The sequence below is a fragment of the Chiloscyllium plagiosum genome, unplaced genomic scaffold (genome assembly GCF_037043375.1).
Source record: "Chiloscyllium plagiosum isolate Xiang-an unplaced genomic scaffold, Cpla_swu_hap1 HiC_scaffold_6, whole genome shotgun sequence".
Taxonomy (NCBI): domain Eukaryota; kingdom Metazoa; phylum Chordata; class Chondrichthyes; order Orectolobiformes; family Hemiscylliidae; genus Chiloscyllium; species Chiloscyllium plagiosum.
The window spans coordinates 132,704,410-132,728,809 of NW_028270144.1; the positions used below are offsets into that span (position 1 = coordinate 132,704,410).

Here is a 24,400-nt window from a genome sequence, read left to right on the forward strand (position 1 = left end):
TAAGTACAACCATAATGTTACCCCTAATCAAAAAGAGCACTGATCCTCCTTTGCCCCCCTTTCTATCCTTCCAGTAGCATTTATACCCTGGAGTATTAAGCTGCTGGTCCTGTCCATCCCTGAGCCACATCATTCTAATTGCAACAATATCCCAGTCCCATGTTCTTACCATGCCCTGAGTTCATCTGCCTTCCCTGTTAGGCCTCTTGCATCGAAATAAATGTGGTTTATCAGTCCTACCTTGTTCTCTGCCTTGGTACCACCTGCCCTGACTGACTGGCTTTTTTTCCTAACTGTACCAGTCTCAAGACTGATCTCTTTTCTCACCATCTTCCTGGACTCTTCCTCTCACACCCCCTCCCTCCATCCTCTACCAGTTTAAATTCTCCTGCACAGCTTTAGAAAATCTCCCTGCCAGTATATTAGTTTCTTTCCAATTCAGGTACAATCCCTGTGATCCAAAAATGTGAATCTATTCTCCCATGGACCAGCCACTCAGAGATACATTCATTTGCTCTACCATCCTATTCAGAGCCTCACTAGTTTATAGAACATAGAAGAATACAGCGCAGTACAGGCCCTTTGGCCCTCGATGTTGCGCCGATCCAAGCCCACCTAACCTATACTAACCCACTATCCTCCATATACCTATCCAATGCCCGCTTAAATGCCCATAAAGAGGGAGAGTCCACCACTGCTACTGGCAGGGCATTCCATGAACTTACGACTCGCTGAGTGAAGAACCTACCCCTAACTTCAGTTCTATATCTACCCCCCCTTAATTTAAAGCTATGCCCCCTTGTAATACCCGACTCCATACGCGGGAAAAGGTTCACACTGTCAACCCTATCTAACCCCCTAATCATCTTGTACACCTCAATCAAGTCACCCCTAAACCTTCTTTTCTCTAATGAAAACAGCCCCAAGTGTCTGTCTTTCCTCATACGATCTTCCTTCCATACCAGGCAACATCCTGGTAAACCTCCTCTGCACCCGTTCCAGTGCCTCCACATCCTTCCTATAGTATGGCGACCAAAACTGCACACAATATTCCAGATGCGGCCGCACCAGAGTCTTATACAACTGCATCATGACCTCAGGACTCCGGAACTCAATTCCTCTACCAATAAAAGCCAGTACGCCATATGCCTTCCTCACCGCACTATTTACCTGGGTGGCAACTTTCAGAGATCTGTGTACATGGACACCAAGATCCCTCTGCTCATCCACACTACCAAGTATCCGACCATTAGCCCAGTACCCCATCTTTTTGTTATTCTTCCCAAAGTGAATCACCTCACACTTAGCTACATTGAATTCCATTTGCCACCTTTCTGCCCAGCTCTGCAGCTTCTCTATATCCTGCTGTAACCTGCCACATCCTTCCTCACTGTCAACAACTCCTCCGACTTTCGTATCATCCGCAAACTTGCTCACCCAACCTTCTAACCCCTCTTCCAGGTCATTTATAAAAATGACAAACAGCAATGGTCCCAAAACAGATCCTTGCGGAACACCGCTAGTGACGGCACTCCATGAAGAAACTTTGCCATCAACTACTACCCTCTGTCTTCTTCCATCCAGCCAATTCCTAATCCAAACCTCCAACTCACCCTCAATGCCATATCTCCGTATTTTCTGCAGTAGCCTACCATGGGGAACCTTATCAAACGCCTTACTAAAATCAATATATACCACATCTACCGCTTTCCCCTCATCAACCTCCTTCGTCACCTTTTCAAAGAATTCAATAAGGTTTGTGAGGCACGACCTGCCCTTCACAAAACCATGCTGACTATCCTTGATCACATTATTCCTATCCAGATGTGCATAAATCCTATCCCTTACAATTCTCTCTAAGACTTTGCCCACAACAGAAGTGAGACTCACCGGCCTATAGTTACTAGGGTTATCCCTACTCCCCTTTTTGAACAAGGGAACCACATTTGCTATCCTCCAGTCTTCTGGCACTACTCCTGTAGACAAAGAGGACATAAAAATCAAGGCCAATGGCTCTGCAATCTCCTCCCTTGCTTCCCAGAGAATCCTAGGATAAATGCCATCAGGCCCAGGGGACTTATCTATTTTCACCTTTTCCAGGATTTCCAACACCTCTTCTCTACATACCTCAAAGCCATCCATTCTACTTATTTGTGACTCAGTATTCACATCGACGACAATGCCCTGTTCCTGAGTAAATACTGAAGAAAAGTATTCATTCAGTGTCTCCCCAATCTCTTCCGCCTCCACACGCAACTTCCCACTACTATCCTTGACTGGACCTATTCCTACCCTAGTCATTCTTTTATTCCTAACATACCTATAGAAAGCCTTAGGGTTTTCCCTAATCCTACCGACTAAGTACCTTTCATGTCCCCTCCTTGCTGCTCTTAGCTCTCTCTTCAGGTCCTTCCTGGCTACCCTATAACTCTCAATCGCCCCAATTGAACCTTCACGTCTCATCTTGAGATAGGCCGCCCTCTTCCATTTAACAAGGGATTCCAATTCCTTATTAAACCACGGCTCCCTCGCACGACCCTTTCCTCCCTGCCTGACAGGTACATAATTATCAAGGACACTCAATAGTTGCTCCTTGAACAAGCTCCACATATCATTTACACTCTTGCCTTGGAGTCTACTTTTCCAAGCCACACATCCTCAGTCATGCCTCACCGCATCATAATTTCCCTGACCCCAGCTATAACTCTTGCCCTGTAGTACACACTTATCCCTCTCCATCACGAGAGTAAAAATCACCGAATTCTGGTCACTATCCCCAAAGTGCTCACCTACCTCTAATTCTAACACCTGGCCTGATTCGTTACCCAGAACCAAATCCAGTATGGCCTCACCTCTTGTTGGCCTGTCTACATATTGTGTCAGGAAACTCTCCTGCACACATTGAACAAACACTGACCCATCTAACGAACTTGAGCTATAGCTTTCCCAATCAATATCAGGAAAGTTAAAGTCCCCCATAACAACCACCCTATTACTGTCACTCATCTCCTGAATCACCTTCCCTATCCTTTCTTCAATGATTCTAGGACTATTAGGAGGCCTGTAAAAGACTCCTAACAGGGTGACCTCACCTTTCCTATTCCTAACCTCAGCCCAAACTACCTCAGATGGCAAGTCCTCATCCATCGTCCTTTCCACCACTGTAATACTATCTTTGACAAGCAATGCCACACCTCCCCCTCTTTTACCCCCACCTCTGACCCTACTAAAACATTTAAATCCTGGAACCTGCAACAGCCAATCCTGTCCCTGTTCTAGCCATGTCTCCGTAATAGCCACAACATCGAAGTCCCAGGTACCAACCCACGCTGCAAGTTCACCTACCTTATTTCGTATACTTCTTGCATTGAAGTATACACACTTCAAGCCACTTTCCTGTTTACAGGCACCCTCCTTTGAAATTGATGCCATGTTCCTAATCTCCCTACACTCCAGGCCCTGCACCCTGAAGCTACAATCTGGGTTCCCATGCCCCTGCAGAGTTAGTTTAAACCCCCCCCAAGAGCACTAGCAAACCTCCCCCCAAGGATACTGGTGCCCCTCAGGTTCAGGTGTAGACCATCCTGTTTATAGAGGTCTCACTGTCCTGATGGCACCAGGAGTCATCCAGACATTACTACCTTCGAGGACCTCCTTATTAAATTCCTGCTTAACTTCCTATATTCTCTCCTCAGAAACTCTTCTAATGTCATTAGTTCCAATGTAGTCCCTCTCCCCTTTTAGAATAATCTGCACCCTTTCCATGATACCCCTGATCCTGGCCAGGGAGCGAACACACTATTCTGATATCTTCGGCCACGCAAACGTCTGTGTGTACCTCTGACTAGAGAGTCCCCTATCACAACTGATTGCTCGGAACGTAATGTACCGTTTACTAGCAATTTTTGAGAAGATTTGTAGCTCAGGTTGATGAGAAGTATATAAACTCGCTGAGCTCGAAGGTTTTTCAGAAGTTTCGTCACCATACTCGGTAACATCATTAATGAGAATCTCTGGTACGTCCTGCCTCTCTATTTATAGGTCTTGGTTTCTTAAAGTGGGTGATGTCATTTCAGTTTTTTTTCAAGGAAAGTTCTTACATCGAAGTGAATGACCTCGTACTTATACTTCATCTAGCATCAATTGCCACAAACTTAATCTTTCTAAACTTTGGTGAGGAGAACTTAGAGGCTGCTGCTTACATACTGCCTGGATTTGTGTTGTCAGCAAATTTGGATGTATTGGTGTCTCAGTCATTAATATAGCTTGTAAACCATAATGAATTCCCAGAAGTAATCCCTGCAACACACCACTAATTGCAGCCTGTCAGTATTAATACTGCATTTCCCCCACTGTCTATTTCCTATCTATTCACCATTTCTGCATTTAAGCTAATATAACACAAATTCTTTGAAACCTAATCTTGTGTATTAACGTTTTGTGTGCCATGTATCAAATGCTTTTGGAAATTTGATTATTTATATCAATCAAGTTTGTGAGACATGATTTCCCACGCACAAAGCAATGTTGACTATCCCTAATCAGTCCTTGCCTTTCCAAATACATAGAACATAGAACAATACAGCACAGAACAGACCCTTCGGCCCACGATGTTGTGCCGAACATTTGTCCTAGCTTAAGCACCCATCCATGTACCTATCCAATTGCTGCTTAAAGGTCCCCAAAGATTCTGACTCTACCACTCCCACAGGCAGCGCATTCCATGCCCCCACCACTCTCTGGGTAAAGAACCCACCCCTGACATCTCCCCTGACATCTCCCCTATACTTTCCACCCTTCACCTTAAATTTATATTCCCTTGTAACACTCTGTTGCACCCGGAGAAAAAGTTTCTGACTGTCTATCTATTCCTCTGATCATCTTATAAACCTCTATCAAGTCACCCCTCATCCTTCGCCGTTCCAACGAGAAAAGGCCTAGCACTCTCAACCTATCCTCGTACGACCTATTCTCCATTCCAGGCAACATCCTGATAAATCTTCTCTGCACCCTCTCCAAAGCTTCCACATCTTTCCTAAAGTGAGGCGACCAGAACTGCACACAGTACTCCAAATGTGGCCTAACCAAAGTCCTGTACAGTTGCAACATCACTTCACGACTCTTGAATTCAATCCCTCTGCTAATGAACGCTAATACACCATAGGCCTTCTTACAAGCTCTATCCACCTGAGTGGCAACTTTCAAAGATCTATGAACATAGACCCCAAGATCCCTCTGTTCCTCCACCTCACTAAGAACCCTACCATTAACCCTGTATTCCGCATTCTTATTTGTCTTTCCAAAATGGACAACCTCATACTTGGCAGGGTTGAACTCCATCTGCCACTCCTCAGCCCAGCTCTGCATCATATCTAAGTCTCTTTGCAGCCAACAACAGCCCTCCTCACTATCCACAACTCCACCAATCTTCGTATCATCTGCAAATTTACTGACCCACCCTTCGACTCCCTCATCCAAGTCATTAATAAAAATTACAAACAGCAGAGGACCCAGAACTGATCCCTGCGGAACTCCACTTGTAACTGGGCTCCAGGCTGAATATTTGCCATCTACCACCACTCTCTGACTTCGACCGGTTAGCCAGTTTTCTATCCAATTGGCCAAATTTCCCTCTATCCCATGCCTCCTGACTTTCCGCATAAGCCTACCATGGGGAATCTTATCAAATGCCTTACTAAAATCCATGTATACTACATCCACTGCTCTACCCTCATCCACATGCTTGGTCACCTCCTCAAAGAATTCAATAAGACTTGTAAGGCAAGACCTACCCTTTACAAATCCGTGCTGGCTGTCCCTAATCAAGCAGTGTCTTTCCAGATACTCATAAATCCTATCCCTCAGTACCCTTTCCATTACTTTACCTACCACCAAAGTAAGACTAACTGGCCTGTAATTCCCAGGGTTATCCCTATTCCCTTTTTTGAACAGGGGCACAACATTCGCCACTCTCCAGTCCCCTGGTACCACCACCGTTGACAGTGAAGACGAAAAGATCATTGCCAACGGTACTGCAATTTCCTCTTTTGCCTCCCACATAATCCTAGGATATATCCCGTCAGGCCCGGGGGACTTGTCTATCCTCAAGTTGTTCAAAATGTCCAACACATCTTCCTTCCTAACAAGTATCTCCTCTAGCTTACCAGTCCGTTTCACACTCTCCTCTTCAACAATACGGTCCCTCTCGTTCGTAAATACTGAAGAAAAGTACTCATTCAAGACCTCTCCTATCTCTTCCGACTCAGTACACAGTCTCCCACTACTGTCCTTGATCGGACCTACCCCATTTTCTGTGGCTCCGCACAAAGGACGTCTTGCTGATCTTTGAGGGGCCCTGTTCTCTCCCTAGTTACCCTGTTGTCCTTAATGTATTTGCAAAAACCCTTTGGATTCTCCTTAATTCTATTTGCCAAAGCTATCTCATGTCCCTTTTTTGAACTCCTGATTTCCCTCTTAAGTATACTCCTACTTCCTTTATACTCTTCTAAGGATTCACTCGATCTATCTTGTCTGTACCTTACATATGTTTCCTTCTTTTTCTTAACCAAACCCTCAATTTCTTTAGTCATCCAGCATTCCCTATACCTACTAGCCTTTCCTTTCACCCTAGCAGAAATATACTTTCTCTGGATTCTTGTTATCTCATTTCTGAAGGCTTCCCATTTTCCAGCCGTCCATTTACCTGCGAACATCAGTCCCCATTCAGTTTTTGAAAGTTCTTGCCTAAATTGGCCTTTCTCCAATTTAGAACTTCAACTTTTAGATCTGGTCTATCCTTTTCCATCACTATTTTAAATCAAATAGAATTATAGTCGCTGGCCCCAAAGTGCTCCCCCTCTGACACCTCAGTCACCTGTCTTGCCTTATTTCCCAAGAGTAGGTCAAGATTTGCACCTTCTCTAGTCGGTACATCCACATACTGAATCAGAAAATTGTCTTGTTCGTACTTAACAAATTCCTCTCCATCTAAACCTTTAACACTATGGCAGTCCCAGTCTATGTTTGGAAAGTTAAAATCCCCTACCATAACCACCCTTTTATTCTTACAGATAGCTGAGATCTCCTTACAAGTTTGTTTCTCAATTTCCCTTTGACTATTAGGGAGGAATATGTGGGAGTTTATGGAGAGTTTCTATGTTACTGATGATTATGATTGCAGGAAATGTCTTTGGTTGTGAATCCTATCAGATCGCATGGATTGAAGCAGCAGTTAGTGGCAATAAGGAATTTATTGGAGCTGGGGGTGTGATGGACAGCACTTATAGGAAGGGAGAAAAAAGCGCAGATACAGTCAAGTCGATGTGTTATCTCCAGGAAAGGTAGAGGGGTAGTCAGGTAGTGCAGAAGTCTCCTGTGACTATCCTCATTTCAAACAAGTATGTTGCTTTGGAATATGTAGGGGGTGATGGACTCTCAGGGGACTGTAGCACAAACAGCCAAGTTTCTGGTATCAAGATAGGCTCTAATGTAATGAGGGGTATGTCGGGTTCCAAGCGATCGATTGTAATAGGGTATTCCCAAGTCAGAGGCACAGACAGGTATTTCTGTGGCCAATGGTGAAAATTCAAAATGGTGTGTTGCACTTAGTTCCACCCAAATAACTTCCCTGGATGTATTTCCAGGAATATCCTCCCTAGGACAGTGTAATGCTATCTCTTATCACAAATGCCATTCCCCTCCTCTCTTACCTCCCTTTCTATCCTTCCTGTAGCATTTGTATCCTGGAACATTAAGCTGCCAGTCCTGTCCATCCCTGATATCCCAGTCCCATGTTCCTAGCCATGCCCGGAGTGGCATGGCTAGGAACATGGGACTGGGATATCAGGGATGGACAGGACTGGCAGCTTAATGTTCCAGGATACAAATGCTACAGGAAGGATAGAAAGGGAGGTAAGAGAGGAGGGGAATGGCATTTGTGATAAGAGATAGCATTACACTGTCCTAGGGAGGATATTCCTGGAAATACATCCAGGGAAGTTATTTGGGTGGAACTAAGTGCAACACACCATTTTGAATTTTCACCGCTGGCCACAGAAATACCTGTCTGTGCCTCTGACTTGGGAATACCCTATTACAATCGATCGCTTGGAACCCGACATACCCCTCATTACATTAGAGCCTATCTTGATACCAGAAACTTGGCTGTTTGTGCTACAGTCCCCTGAGAGTCCACCACCCCCTACATTTTCCAAAGCAACATACTTGTTTGAAATGAGGATACTCACAGGAGACTTCTGCACTACCTGAGTGGAACTGAGAAGTGAGAAAGGGATGATCACCTTATTGGGATTGTATTATAGACACCCCCAATAGTCAGCAGAAAATTGAGAAACAAATTTGTAAGGAGAACTCAGTAAGAATAACAGGGTGGTAATGTTAGGGGATTTTAACTTGCCAAACAGACTGGGACTGCCATAGTGTTAAGGGTTTAGATGGAGAGGAATTTAAGTGTGTACAAGACTCAATTTTCTGATTCAGTATGTGGATGTATCTCTTACAGAAGGTGCAAAACTTGACCTACTCTTGGGAAATAAGGCAGGGCAGATGACTGAGGTGTCAGTGGGGGAGTACTTTGGGGCCAGCGACCATAATTCTATTAGATTTAAAATAGTGATGGAAAAGGATAGACCAGATCTAAAAGTTGAAGTCCTAAATTGGAGAAAGGCCAATTTTGACGGTATTAGGCAAGAACTTTCAAAAGCTGATTGGAGGCAGATGTTCGCAGGTTAAAGGGATGGCTGGAAAATGGGAAGCCTTTAGAAATGAGATAACCAGAGTGCTGAGACAGTATATTCCTGTCAGGGTGAAAGGGAAGGCTGATAAGGTGTAGGGAATGTTGGATGACTAGAGAAATTGAGGTTTTGGTTAAGAAAAAGAAGGAAGCATATGTAAGGTATAGACAGAATTGATCGAGTGAATGCTTAAAAGAGTATAAAGGAAGTAGGAGTATACTTAAGAGGGAAATCAGGAGGGCAAAAAGGGGACATGAGATAGCTTTGGCAAATAGAATTAAGGAGAATCCAAAGGGTTTTTGCAAATACATTCAGGGCAAAAGGGTAGCTAGGGAGAGAACAGGGCCCATCAAAGATCAGCAAGGCGGCCCATGTGTGGAACCACAGGAGATGGGGGAGATACTAAATGAGAATTTTGCATCAGTATTTACTGTGGACAAGGGCATAGAAGATACAGACTGTGGGGAAATAGATGGTGACATCTTGAAAAATGTCCATATTATAGAGGAAGTGGTCGTGGAAGGAGGTACTCGGCTGGTGATGTCACTGGCGGTGGAAGTGACGTCGACGATACAGCCTTCCAGTGGGGCGGAAGTGACATGCTGGAGAGGAGGTGGTGCTGGATATCTTAGAAAGCATAAAGGTGGATAAATCCCCACAACCTGATCATGTGTGCCCTAGAACTCTGTGGGGAGCTAGGGAAGTGATTGCTGGGCCCCTTACTGAGATATTTGGACAATCGATAGTCACAGGTGAGGTGCAGGAAGACTGGAGGTTGGCTAACTTGGTGCCACTGTTTAAGAAGGGTGGTAAGAACAAGCCAAGGAACTATAGACCAGTGAGCCTGATGTCGGTGGTGGGCAAGTTGGAGGGAATCTTGAGGGACAGGATGTACATGTATTTGGAAAAGCAAGGACTGATTAGGGATAGTCAGCATGACTTTCTGCATGGGAAATAGTGTCTCAAGAACTTGATTTGAGGTTTTTGAAGAAGTAACAAAGAGGATTCATGAGAGCAGAGTGGAAAACGTGGTCTCTGGACTTCTGTAAGGCGTTTGACAAGATTCTTCATGGGAGACTGGTTAGCAAGGTTAGATCTTATTGAATACAAGGAGAACTAGCCATTGGATACAGAACTGGCTCGAAGGTAGACAGAGAGTGGTGGTGGGGGGTTTGTTTTCAATCCTGCAAACTTACTATCTATACCTCCTATGTTCACATCCATATCATTTAGATAAATGATGAAAAACAGAGGACCCAGCACCGATCTTTGTGGCACACGCTGGTCACAGGCCAAAATTGGAGGTGCAGTGGACAGTGAAGAAGGTTACCTCAGATTACAAAGGGATCATGATCAGATGGGCCAATGGGCTTAGGAGTGGCAGATGGAATTTAATTTAGATAAATGTGAGGTGCTGTATTTTGGAAAGGCAAATCTTAGCAGGATTTATATACATGGTGGTAAGGCCCTGGGGAGTGTTGCTGAACAAAGAGACCTTGGAGTGCAGGTTCATAGTTCATTGAAAGTGGAGTCGCAGGTAGATAGGATAGTGACGAAGGTGTTTGGTATGCTTTCCTTTATTGGTCAGTATTGAGTACAGGAGTGGGGTTCCGCAGGGCTCTGTTCTTGGGCCTCTGCTCTTTGTAGTTTTTATAAATGACTTGGATGAGGAGGTTGAGGGGTGGGTTAGTAAATTTGTAGATGACACAAAGGTTGGAGGGGTCATTGATAGTATCGAGGGCTACTACAGGCTGCAGCGCAACATAGACAGGATGCAGAGCTGGGCTGAGAAATGGCAGATGGAGTTCAACCGAGATAAATGTGAAATTATGCATTTTGGAAGGTCGAACTCAAATGCTGAATATAGAATTAAAGACAGGATTCTTGGCAGTGTGAAGGAACAGAGGGATCTGGGTGTACAAGTACATAGATCCCTCAAAGTCGCCACCCAAGTGGATAGGGTTGTTAAGAAAGCATGTGGTGCTTTGGTTTTCATTAACAGGGGGATCGGATTTAAGAACCATGAGGTTTTGCTACAGCTCTACAAGTCCCTGGTGAGACCACACTTGGAATATTGTGTCCAGTTCTGGTTGCCCTACTATAGGAAAGATACAGAGGCTTTGGAGAAGGTGCAAAGAAGGTTTACCAGGATGTTGCCTGGACTGGAGGGGTGCCTTATGAAGAGAGGTTGAATAAGCTCGGACACTTCTCTCCGGAGAGAAAGAGGAAGAGAGGTGACCTGATTGAGGTATACAAGGTAATGAGAGGAATAGATAGAGTTAAGAGCCAGAGACTTTTCCCCAGAGCAGGATTGACTGGTACGAGGAGTCATAGTTTGAAGATATTAGGAGGAAAGTATAAAGGAGGCGTCAGAGGTAGGTTCTTTATGCAGAGAGTTGTGAAAACCTGTGCCCACACCTCCTCCCTCACCTCCATCCAAGGCCCTAAAGTAGCCTTCCACATCCATCAAGGTTTTACCTGCACATCCACCAATATCATTTATTGTATCCGTTGCTCCCGATGTGGTCTCCTCTACATTGGGGAGACTGGACACCTCCTAGCAGAGTGCTTTAGGGAACATCTCCGGGAGACCCGCACCAATCAACCACACCACCCTGTGGCCCAACATTTCAACTCCCTCTCCCACTCTGCCGAGGATATGGAGGTCCTGGGCTTCCTCCATTGTCGCTCGCTTACCACCAGACGCCTGGAGGAAGAACGCCTCATCTTCCGCCTCGGAACACTTCAACCCCAGGGCATCAATGTGGATTTCACCAGTTTCCTCATTTCCCCTTCCCTCACCTCACTCCAGCTCCAACCTTCCAGCTCAGCACCACCCTCATTACCTGTCCTACTTGCCTATCTTCCTTTCCACCTATCCACTCCACCCTCCTCTCTGACCCATCACCTCCATCCCCACCCCCATTCACCTATTGTACTCTATGCTACTTTCTCCCCACACTCACCCCCCTCTCATTTATCTCTCCACTCTGCAGGCACCCTGCCTCTCTTCCTGACGAAGGGCCTTTGCCCGAAACATCGATTTTCCTGCTCCTCGGATGCTGCCTGACCTGCTGTGCTTTTCCAACACCACTCTAATCTAGACCCTGTTATGTGCTATACTTTTCTATGTTCTATGATATCTGGTCAGCATGGATGAGTTGGACTGAAGGGTCTGTTTCCATGCTGTACATCTCTCTGACTCTATGTCCCATAGCCTTGACTGTTGTGACATTTCAAGTGTTCATCCAAGTAATTTTTTAAGCCTGTGAGGTTTTCCACCTCAACAACCCTTCCAGGCTGTGCATTCCAGATTCCCACCATCGTCTAGATAGAAAAAGTATTTCCTGAAATACATCTAAACTTTCTGCCTTTCACTTGAAAATTATGGCCCTTTGTTATTGAACAAGAAGGTGATGTTGAAATTCTACAAGGCACATGTTAGACCTGAGCTGGAGTATTATATATCAGTTGTGAGTGCCACACTATAGGAAAGATGTGAATGCTGGATATAGGTTTCATTTGGTTGGTGATGTAATTTCCTGTGGTAACATCATTTCCTATGGAGGATGTCCAAGTTAAAGTGGTGTACTTCCTCATCCAGCTATCCTTACATACAGATGAGGAAGGGCACCACTTTGACTGGGACAACAGGTCCATCCTGGGACAAGCCAAACAGAGACATACACGAGAATTCCTAGAAGCATGGCATTCCAGCCGGAACTCTATCAACAAACACATTGACTTGGATCCCATATACCAACCCTGAGAAAAAGAACAGGAAATGGCATCACCATAGGAAATGATGTAACCACAAGAAGTGACATCACCAACCCAAGGAAACCCCAACATATAAATAGAAAGTGGGCTACACCACCAGAGCTTCATCTGGAGGCTCACTGAAGACGTTACCTAGTATGGTGATGAAATGTCTGAAAACAAACCTTCCAACTCAGCAAGCAAACCTATATTCAGAGGCATAGAGTTAAGATTAGATGATTAGATTACTTACAGTGTGAAACAGGCCCTTCAGCCCAACAATCCACACCGACTCTCCAAAGAGCAACCCACTCAGACCCATTCCCCTACATCTACCCCTTCACCTAACACTACGGGCAATTTTCCAAGGCCAATTCACCTAACCTGCACATTTTTGGAATGTGGGAGAAAATCAGAGCACCCGGAGTAAACCCACGCAGACACGGGGAGAATGTGCAAACTCCACACAGACAGTTGCGAGAATTGAACACGGGTCTCTGGCGCTGTGAGGCAGCAGTGCCATCATGCCGCCCACAAAGTGATGTGCAATCGAGGCAAGGGTGTTGTAATGAAAAGATGATTTATCAACTTGTTGGAGGGTCAGCACTGAGGGAGTGCCGCAGTGTCAGAGGGTCAGTGCTGAGGGGTGCTGCACTGTCGGAGGGTCAGTGCTGAGGAACTGCCGCACTGTCAGAGGATCAGTTCTGAGGGAGTGCCGCACTGTTGGAGGATCAGTGCTGAGGGAGTGCTGCACTGTCAGATGGTCAGTACTGAGAGAGTGCCGCACTATTGGAGGGTCAGTGCTGAGGGAGTGCTGCACTGTCAGAGGGTCAGTACTGAGAGAATGGGTACTGTCAGAAGGTGAATGAGTGCTGCACAGTCGGAGGCTCAGTGCTAAGGGCGTGCCATGCTGTCTGAGGGTCAGTGCTGAGGGAGTGCCGCACTGTCAGAGGGTCAGTGCTGAGGAAGTGGGCACTGTTAGAGGGTCAGTACTGAGAGAGTGGGGACTGTCGGAGAGTCAGTGCTGAGGGAACACGCAATGTCAAAGGGTCAGTGTGCTGACGAAGTGCCGCTCTGTCGGAGGGTCCAAGCTGAGGGAGTGCAGCATTGTCAGAGGATCAGTGCTGAGGGAACACCATACTGTCAGAAGCACAATCCCTCCTATGGACATAAAGTGAGCCTCCATTGTCCTGTTTTGATGGATGTTAACAGATTTCTTGACCTGTTTGAAGCCAAGAGATGCAGTGGAGTGCCACAGGGATCAGTGCTGGGGTCACAATTATTTGCAACATAGATTAATGACTTGAATGAGGAAAGTGAATATTATCAGCAAATTTGCAGATGACACTGATTGGAAAAGCAGGTAGTGAAAATGACACAAAGAGTTTATGGAGGGATGTGGGCATGTTAACTGAATGGGCATAAATTTGTCAGTTGGAATATAATGTGGGAAATGTGAAGTACTTTGGCAGGAGGAGTACAGGAGCAAATATTATTTAAATGGAGAAAGCACTGAGGGATTTGGGAGTCCTCATCCATGAATCACAAAATTATGTCATCGAAATTCAGCAGGTAATCAGGAAGGCCACTGTTTCAAAGGGAATGGAGTATAAAAGCAGGGAGATTTTGCTAAAACTATACAAGGCACTAGTCTGTTAACAGCTGGAATACTGTGGTTCCCTTTTCTAAGGAAAGATAGACACTTTCCTACTGTTGATTTTACAGGCCATTCAGAGAAGGTACATTCAGCTGATGCTGGTTATGGAGGGGCTGTCCTTATGAGGAGGGGTTCAGTAGGTTGGTCCTGTATTTATTTGAGTTTAGAAAAATTAAAGGTGACTTTATTGAAACATTGCAGATTCTTAGGGATTGTGACAGAGTAGATGCTGAAAGGTTGTTTTCTGATGTGAGAGCATCTTGGACTGGGGGGAATCATCTCAGAATAAGGAAAAGCTTATTTATGATAGAGATGAGGGAAAATTTCTTCTCCCAGAGGGGAGTGAATCTGTGAAATTCTTTATCACAGAGGGCTGTGAAGGCTGAGTCATTGAGTCAAGGCTAAGATGGACAGGTTTGTAATCAGTGAGGGTATCGAGGGTTCCAGGGAAAAGGCAGGACAGTGGAGTTGAGGATTATCAGATCAGCAATGATCCCACTGAATTCTGAAGCAGAAAACAGTCTTATGGCCATGAGGCTAAGATTCCATTTTTGTGGGCTCCCAGGAAAATGGTAGTTGTGCGTGTCACTGGATTAAGATAATTTCCAGCAGTTTGATTTTACAGCAATTAAATTTATTATTCTGTTTATTTTTAATTTAGCTCAGGGCAATGTTGATGTTGAACATTAGCTTCAGATGACGCTCACAATGTGAACTCGTCGTTGTGCGCAGACCAAAGGGTCCATCCTTGACTCGAGGGGTAAGTGGGTGATCACATTGCTGTCTTGCAGGTCCACCGTAATGTTCTCTGCTCCCTGGTAGACTGGGCACTTGTAGAATGGGTAAAGGTGCTGGGTGCTGATTGCCTCATTATGTTCTGCCCTCAGCCACACTGCTGGAATGTTGCAGGGTTTGATGGAGAGAGTATCCTGCAGGAGGCTGTGTGTCGTGTCCCAGAGTGCGTTATGTATCCTGAGGCCGGTTATGTAGATACCATCCACGGGGGGGGTGGTGGGAGGGAGGGAACTACCCAAGACCTGAAACATATTAAACAAATGTCTTGACACTGATCAGCAACTCATGGACAGACTGGCTTCACTGAGAGTGATACTATCAACTGTTTGCAGAGAGAGCCCAGTTCAACCCTTCACCTCCAAACTGATTCCAGGCAGGAGCAGGAGAGAAACATGAGGAGATATTGACCAGTCAGCAGCAGGTAACTGAGGGCAATCAACTAGCACGGTCACATTCCGGGTGTGTGATCCGGTCACATTCTGGGTGTGTGATCTGGTCACATCCCGGGTGTGTGATCCGGTCACATTCCGGGTGTGTGATCCGGTCACATTCTGGGTGTGTGATCTGGTCACATCCCGGGTGTGTGATCCGGTCACATTCCGGGTGTGTGATCCGGTCACATTCTGGGTGTGTGATCTGGTCACATCCCGGGTGTGTGATCCGGTCACATTCCGGGTGTGTGATCTGGTCACATTCCGGGTGTGTGATCCGGTCACATTCCGGGTGTGTGATCCGGTCACATTCTGGGTGTGTGATCTGGTCACATCCCGGGTGTGTGATCCGGTCACATTCCGGGTGTGTGATCTGGTCACATTCCGGGTGTGTGATCCGGTCACATTCCGGGTGTGTGATCCGGTCACAATCCGGGTGTGTGATCCGGTCACAATCCGGGTTTGTGATCCGGTCACAATCCGGGTTTGTGATCCGGTCACATTCCGGGTGTGTGATCCGGGTGTGTGATCCGGTCACAATCCGGGTTTGTGATCCGGTCACATTCCGGGTGTGTGATCTGGTCCAGTTTGTGATGTTGGTGTCACTGACAAGACAAGCATTTATCACCCATCTTTAATTCCCACTTCGTGGGCTCTGGAGTCACATGGTCACCGTTGTGGGAGTCTGGAAGGCACCGCCTGGGAGGAGGGGAGGAGAGGCAGGAAACCTCACAACCTCCAATAAGTACTTGGTGTGCACTTGAAATCTCATAACATTTAAGGCAATGGGCCTGGTGTAGACTAAATGGGCTGAAGGGCCTCTTCTCTACTGTCTGACTCTGTAAGGTCAATTCTTTTTATAATTGACTTCAAATGTCGCTGTAAGCCTTTGGTGGGATTTGAACCCATGACTCCAGAAGCTCTGGGTTCCTAGTTCAGTGGCATGACCACTACACCAGCACCTCTCCTGAGTGCCACCATTTCTGCTCTTCCTCCATGGTCCTGCAAAATAATTCCCCTTCAAGTATTTCTCCAGTTCCCTTTTGAAAGGTTCCTGTTGAGTCTGTTCCCACCACCCCTTCAGGCAGCATATTCCAGATCACAGCAGCTCGTTAAGGGAAATAAATCCTCATCACCTCACCTGGTTCTTTGGAGAATAACTTCCTGCACAAGGAAGTTCGTGAGAGGAGCTGAAAATGTGTTGCTGGAAAAGCGCAGCAGGTCAGGCAGCATCCAAGGAACAGGAGAATCGACGTTTCGGGCATAAGCCCTTCTTCAGGAATGAGGAAACTGTGTCCAGCAGGCTAAGATAAAAGGTAGGGAGGAGGGACTTGGGGGAGGGGCTTTGGAAATGCGATAGGTGGAGGGAGGTCAAGGTGAGGGTGATAGGCCGGAGTGGGGTGGGGGCAGAGAGGTCAGGAAGATGATTGCAGGTTAGGAAGGTGGTGCTGAGTTCGAGGGATTTGACTGAGACAAGGTGGGGGAGGAGAAATGAGGAAACTGGAGAAATCTGAGTTCATCCCTTGTGGTTGGATGGTTCCCAGGCAGAAGATGAGGCGCTCTTCCTCCAACCGTTGTGTTGCCATGGTCTGGCAATGGAGGAGTCCAAGAACCTGCATGTCCTTGGTGGAGTGGGAGGGGGAGTTAAAGTGTTGGACTACGGGGTGGTTGGGTTGGTTGGTCCGGGTGTCCCAGTGGTGTTCTCTGAAACGTTCCGCAAGTAGGCGGCCTGTCTCCCCAATATAGAGGAGGCCACATCGGGTGCAGCGGATGCAATAGATGATATGTGTGGAGGTACAGGTGAATTTGTGGCGGATACAGAAGTGTACCTTGGGGCCTTGGAGGGAAATAAGGGGGGAGGTGTGGGCGCAAGTTTTGCACCTCTTGCGGTTGCAGGGAAGGTGCCAGGAGTGGAGGTTGAGTTGGTGGGGGGTGTGGACCTGATGAGGGAGTCACAGAGGGAGTGGTCTTTTCGGAACGCTGATAGGGGAGGGGAAGAAAATATATCACTGGTGGTGGGGTCCATTTGGAGGTGGCGGAAATGATGGCGGATGATACGTTGTACATGGAGGTTAGTGGGGTGGTAGGTGAGGACCAGTGGGGTTCTGACCTGGTGGCGGTTGGAGGGGCGGGGCTCAAGGGCGGAGGAGCGGGAAGTGGAGGAGATGCGGTGGAGGGCATCGTCGACTACGTCTGGCGGGAAATTGCGGTCCTTGAAGAAGAGGCCATCTGGGTTGTACGGTTTTGGAACTGGTCCTCCTGGGAGCAGATGCGGCGGAGACGAAGGAATTGGGAATATGGGATGGCGTTTTTACAGGGGTCAGGGTGGGAGAAGGTGTAGTCTAGGTAGCTGTGGGAGTCGGTCGGTTTATAGTAAATGTCCGTGTCGATTCGGTCACCCGAGATAGAAATGGAAAGGTCTAGGAAGAGGAGGGAGGAGTCTGAGACGGTCCAGGTGAATTTGAGGTCAGGGTGGAAGGTGTTGGTGAAGTGGATGAACTGTTCAACCTCCTCGTGGGAGCACGAGGCAGTGCCGATACAGTCATCGATGTAGCGGAGGAAAAGATGGGGGGTGGGGCCAGTGTAGTTGCGGAAGATGGATTGTTCCACATACCCTACGAAGAGGCAGGCATAGCTGGGGCCCATGCGGGTGCCCATGGCTACTCCTTTGGTTTGGAGGAAGTGGGAGGATTGGAAAGAAAAGTTGTTCAGGGTGAGGACCAGTTCGGTCAGTCGAAGGAGGGTGTCGGTGGAAGGGTACTGGTCGGTACGGCAGGAAAGGAAGAAGCAGAGTGCTTTGAGTCCTTCGTGATGGGGGATGGAGGTGTACAGGGACTGGATGTCCATGGTGAAAATAAGGCGTTGGGGGCCGGGGAAGCGAAAGTCATGGAGGAGGTAGAGGGCGTGGGTGGTGTCCCGAACGTAGGTGGGGAGTTCTTGGACTAAGGGGGACAGGACCGTGTTGAGGTATGCGGAGATGAGTTCGGTTGGGCAGGAGCAGGCGGAGACAATGGGTCGGCCGGGGCAGTCAGGTTTGTGGACTTTGGGCAGGAGGTAGAAGCGGGCGGTGTGGGGTTGTGGGACTATGAGGTTGGAGGCGGTGGATGGGAGGTCCCCTGAGGTGATGAGGTTATGGATGGTCTGGGAGATGATGGTTTGGTGGTGGGGGGTGGGGTCATGGTCAAGGGGGCAGTAGGAGGAGGTGTCCGCGAGCTGGCGTTTAGCCTCAGAGGTGTAAAGGTCGGTGCGCCAAACTACTACCGCGCCTCCCTTGTCTGCTGGTTTGATAGTGAGGTTGGGGTTGGAACGGAGGGAGTGGAGGGCTGCGCGTTCCGAGGGTGAGAGGTTGGAGTGGGTGAGAGGGGTGGGGGAGTTCAGGTGGCGGTTAATATCGCGGCAGCAGTTGGCTATGAAGAGGTCGAGGGCAGGTAGGAGGCCAGCACGGGGTGTCCAGGTGGATGGGGTGTGTTGGAGGCGGGAGAAGGGGTCATCAGAGGGTGGACAGGAGTCCTGGTTGGAGAAGTGGGCACGGAGGCGAAGGCGGCGGAAGAATTGTTCGATGTCTCATCACGTGTTGAACTCGTTAATCCGAGAGTGTAGGGGGATGAAGGTGAGGCCTCTGCTGAGGACTGATCTTTCATCCTCAGAGAGGGGTAAGTCTGGAGGGATGATGAAGACACGGCAGGGCTGGGAGCTAGGACCTGGTGTGGGGATGGAGCTGGGAGTGGGGGCGGGGTTAGACGTGGTGACGGAGATCGGTGTGGGGGCGGAGACACATGCGGCGTTGTGGTCGTGCATGTCACTGGGGGCGGAAGTGGATGTGGCGACGACAGAGACAGTGTTATTCTCGATAGCCGCGGGGGCCGCGCATCTGTCGGCGATGGTCTTCCTGGCGATCGTGGAGGCTGCGTGGTCGGTGGGGGCGTCTTGGTCCGCGGCGGCGGTTGTTGCTGCCCCCACTCCCAGCTCCAGCCCCACACCAGGTCCTAGCTCCCAGCCCTGCCGTATTTTCACCATCCCTCCAGACCTACCCCTCTCTGAGGATGAAAGATCAGTCCTCAGCAGAGGCCTCACCTTCATCCCCCTACGCTCTCGATTAACGAGTTCAACACGTGATGAGACATCGAACAATTCTTCCGCCGCCTTCACCTTCGCGCCTACTTCTCCAACCAGGACTCCTGCCCACCCTCTGACGACCCCTTCTCCCGCCTCCTACACACCCCATCCACCTGGACACCCCGTGCTGGCCTCTTACCCGCCCTCGATCTCTTCATAGCCAACTGCCGCCGTGACATTAACCGCCCCCTGAACTCCCCCACCCCTCTCACCCACTCCAACCTCTCACCCTCGGAACGCACAGCCCTCCACTCCCTCCGTTCCAACCCCAACCTCACCATCAAACCAGCTGACAAGGGAGGCGCGGTAGTAGTTTGGCGCACCGACCTTTACACCTCTGAGGCTAAACGCCAGCTCGCGGACACCTCCTCCTACTGCCCCCTTGACCATGACCCCACCCCCCACCACCAAACCATCATCTCCCAGACCATCCATAACCTCATCACCTCAGGGGACCTCCCCTCCACCGCCTCCAACCTCATAGTCCCACAACCCCACACCGCCCCTTTCTACCTCCTGCCCAAAATCCACAAACCTGACTGCCCCGGACGACCCATCGTCTCAGCCTGCTCCTGCCCCACCGAACTCATCTCCTCCTACCTCGACACGGTCCTGTCCCCATTAGTCCAAGAACTCCCCACCTACGTTCGGGACACCACCCACGCCCTCCACCTCCTCCATGATTTTTGCTTCCCCGGTCCCCAACGCCTCATCTTCACCATGGACATCCAGTCCCTGTACACCTCCATCCCCCATCACGAAGGACTCAAAGCCCTCCACTTCTTTCTTTCCCGCCGTACCGACCAGTACCCTTCCACCAACACCCTCCTTCGACTGACCGAACTGGTCCTCACCCTGAACAACTTCTCCTTCCAATCCTCCCACTTCGTCCAAACCAAAGGAGTAGCCATGGGCACCCGCATGGGCCCCAGCTGTGCCTGCCTCTTCGTAGGATATGTGGAACAGTCCATCTTCCGCAGCTCCACTGGCACCACCCCCCACCTTTTCCTCCGCTACATCGATGACTGTATCGGCGCTGCCTCGTACTCCCATGAGGAGGTTGAACAGTTCATCCACTTTACCAACACCTTCCACCCCGACCTCAAATTCACCTGGACCGTCTCAGACTCCTCCCTCCCCTTCCTAGACCATTCCATTTCTATCTCGGGTGATCGAATCGACACGGACATTTACTATAAACCAACCGACTCCCACAGCTACCTAGACTACACCTCCTCCCATCCTGCCCCCTGTAAAAACGCCATCCCATATTCCCAATTCCTTCGTCTCCGCCGCATCTGCTCCCAGGAGGACCAGTTCCAAAACTGTACAACCCAGATGGCCTCCTTCTTCAAGGACCGCAATTTCCCACCAGACGTAGTCGACGATGCCCTCCACCGCATCTCCTCCACTTCCCGCTCCTCCACCCTTGAGCCCCGCCCCTCCAACCGCCACCAGGACAGAACCCCACTGGTCCTCACCTACCACCCCACCAATCTCCATGTACAGCGCATCATCCGCCGTCATTTCCGCCACCTCCAAACGGACCTCACCACCAGGGATATATTTCCCTCCCCTCCCCTATCAGCGGTCCGAAAAGACCACTCCCTCCGTGACTCCCTCGTCAGGTCCACACCCCCCACCAACCCAACCTCCACTCCCGGCACCTTCCCCTTAAACCGCAAGAACTGTAAAACTTGCGCCCACACCTCCCCCCTTACTTCCCTCCAAGGCCCCAAGGGACACTTCCGTGTCTGCCACAAATTCACATGCACCTCCACACACATCATCTATTGCATCCGCTGCACCCAATGTGGCCTCCTCTATATTGGGGAGACAGGCTGCCTACTTGCGGAGCGTTTCAGAGAACACCTCTGGGACACCCGGACCAACCAACTCAACCACCCCGTAGCCCAACACTTTAACTCCCCCTCCCACTCCACCAAGGACTCCTCCGTCGCCAGACCATGGCAACACGACAGTTGGAGGAAGAGTGCCTCATTTTCTGCCTGGGAACCTTCCAACCACAAAGGATGAACTCAGATTTCTCCAGTTTCCTCATTTCCCCTCCCCCCACCTTGACTCAGTCCCAACCCTCGAACTCAGCACCGCCTTCCTAACCTGCAATCATCTTCCTGACCTCTCTGCCCCCACCCCACTCCGGCCTATCACCCTCACCTTAACCTCCCTTCACCTATCGCATTTCCAAAGCCCCTCCCCCAAGTCCCTCCTCCCTACCTTTTATCTTAGCCTGCTGGACACACTTTCCTCATTCCTGAAGAAGGGCTTATGCCCGAAACGTCGATTCTCCTGTTCCTTGGATGCTGCCTGACCTGCTGCGCTTTTCCAGCAACACATTTTCAGCTCTGATCTCCAGCATCTGCAGCCCTCACTTTCTCTTCCAGTTAGTGAGAGGAGCAGAGAACCACCTGGTTTCATTTTGAAAATGCTCGGAATGAAAGCACATTGAAGGGAATGGAATCCTGGATCAATAAACTGTTTTAATTTAATTGTGCTCCTCTCTCTCCCACTCTCTCCAAAACTCCCAGAGATTCACCCAAACAGGGGTTTTGCTCTGGGAGCCCTTCTTCATGAACTTACCAGTTTTCTGAAGCTGAGGGAAAGGAGCCAGTATTCCTCAGAGAGAATGGGTCTGAACCAGGAAGTAACTGGCCTATTGGTTTAGCTTTGTTGTAGACACTGGAATTGGAGAGGATCAGAGGTTGGGGTCGGTAAGGGAGCTGGATACGTTCTGGTCTCTGCTCCGCAATGTTAAGTCCCAAGACTTGCCCAGGCCCAGTCTGACATTGCTGCAATGACATACCTGACTTTGTATGCTGTATCTGTTCAGGTCGAGGTGCTCGGACTGAGCTTTCTGCTGCAGCAAAGCGCTGAGTAACAGCCGTGGATGCTGAAATGCTGTCAGGTTGTAGGAGACAGGAGCCTCTGGACCAGCCAAGTAATTGTTCAGCAGTTCCAGCCTGGTTCTCAGGAGCTGTACCCACTGCAGGAGTGGTGCTCTCACTCGGCTCAGTGACTCCCAGACACCAGGAAGGTGGCCAGACCTCAGTGATTCAATCATGTCATCTGACTCAAGGTTGGAGAGTCTGGATCCTTCTAGAACATGCATCACATTGTTGAGATCACACAGGACCTGATCAACCAAATGCTTGAAATGAGATCTTTCCCTTAGAAGGAACCTCCTAATGGGCTCTGCACTGAGCCACTTCCCCTCTCTGTCTTCAATCTCAGGGTTAGTTGTCATTGAGGTCTTCAGATTCTGGAGAATGTCCAGAATATCAGTCATCAGGGCTACCACTCTCTCATTGCGGCTGATGTCTATGTGACCAGGGTGACCAGGGATCTGGGCCATGAACAGAATTGTGTTCATGAATTCACTGTTCTGGATAAACAGCTGTTCCTCAAAGCCATTGCAAATTCCAATTGTGACAGATTCAATGGAGTTGGACATGTGGTTGATCCGTTTCTCAATGTCTTGATGTGTCACATTTGTCAACGGTGTCCCTAGAACAGAAGCGAAAACAGAGGACCATCACTTGGAATTCAATATTCTCCGAATTCTCTTATTCTCAGTGCGGCTCACTATCAGACAGCGTTCCTAACACAACTAATGACTGATGTCCTGGCCAAGGTGGGGGTAAAACAGAGCGTGAAGGATCAGTCGGAAGAAGAATTGAAATCCAGGAGGGAATCAGTAAATTAGAGAATTGAGGGAAAGCTTCAAATCTGCATGTGAAAGGTTTTCGAGATTGATGAGAATGTGGAGCAATCACATCTTTGTTGAATGATGGAACAGGCTCAGAAGGCTGATTAGCTGACACTTGTCCCTAATCTGTGTGTTTCTACGCTAAAAAAGGAGGCTGGAGGGCTAACTTCTGTCAGGTAACATGGAGATTGGTAAGGAAAGAGGTACCATTAATTAACAGTGACACTTACCCCAGCTGCTACACATAGACACTGCGAGTGGGAAACTACCATCAGTCCAAAAAACACCATTGTGTCTCCCCCACAATTGAGCAATGTTGTATATGATTTTCAGGATTGATGTCATGCCAGCTACACCAGTCAGACCATCCCAGAGATTGGTTGATCAAATCAAACCATTTGTCAAAGGTACCACATTCACAAACATCCACTCCCTCCACCACTGACACTTAGGAGCAGCAGTGCATACTATCTACAAGATGCATTGCAGAAACTCACCGAAGATCCTTAGAGAGCACCTTCCAAACACATGACCACTTCTATCTCAAGAAGCAGATACATGGGAACACCATAAGTCACTCACCATCCTGACCTGTAAATATATCCTTCACCATTCCTTCACTGTCACTGTGTTAGAATCCTGGAATACTTCTAACACATGAACTATCGTGGTTGTGAAGAAGTCAACTCACCATCACCTTCCCTAGGGGCAACTGGGGACGGCAATAACTGCTGGCCAGCCAGTGAAGTCTGTGTCCCATAAAAATCAATTCAACCAGTCACAAAACACAATGTCAACTGTTTGGTGATCCCACAACTGGGCAGCACAATAACTGATTTAAAGTAACCCAAAGTTTAGAACATGATTTATTATGCTTCCTACCACTTACATACAGATTCATACGCGGGGACCCATTTTGTGCAAACAACAGGAATGTGTTCAAACTTGTGCATCTTTTTTAAGTTACCCAGGAGCTGGGCAGCCTCTAGTTTCCTGTTGTCTTCTCGATGGCAGTGCCTCATCAAATTAGAGTTGACTAGTTCTTTCTTCTTTCCTCCTGCAATGTGAATTGCTATGATGGTTTTCAAACATTCATGTGTGTGTCCTGATTAGTGCAAGATGAAAAGCTTCAGCCACATCTCTCTTTTCAGCAATATTAAAG

General features: G+C 48.4%; 1 protein-coding gene across 1 annotated transcript in view; it reads right to left on the reverse strand.

Annotated features, from left to right (window-relative positions):
* Positions 1-14,861: 14,861 nt before the first annotated feature.
* dnhd1 (dynein heavy chain domain 1) overlaps positions 14,862-24,400 on the reverse strand; it is a 198,234-nt gene continuing 188,695 nt past the window's right edge. Inside the window, exons 18-19 of the mRNA XM_087988560.1 lie at positions 22,336-23,036; positions 14,862-15,206 (exon numbers count right to left, since the gene is read on the reverse strand). Coding sequence (XP_087844686.1) covers positions 14,862-15,206; positions 22,336-23,036 — 1,046 coding nt within the window. The remainder of the gene's footprint in view (positions 15,207-22,335; positions 23,037-24,400) is intronic.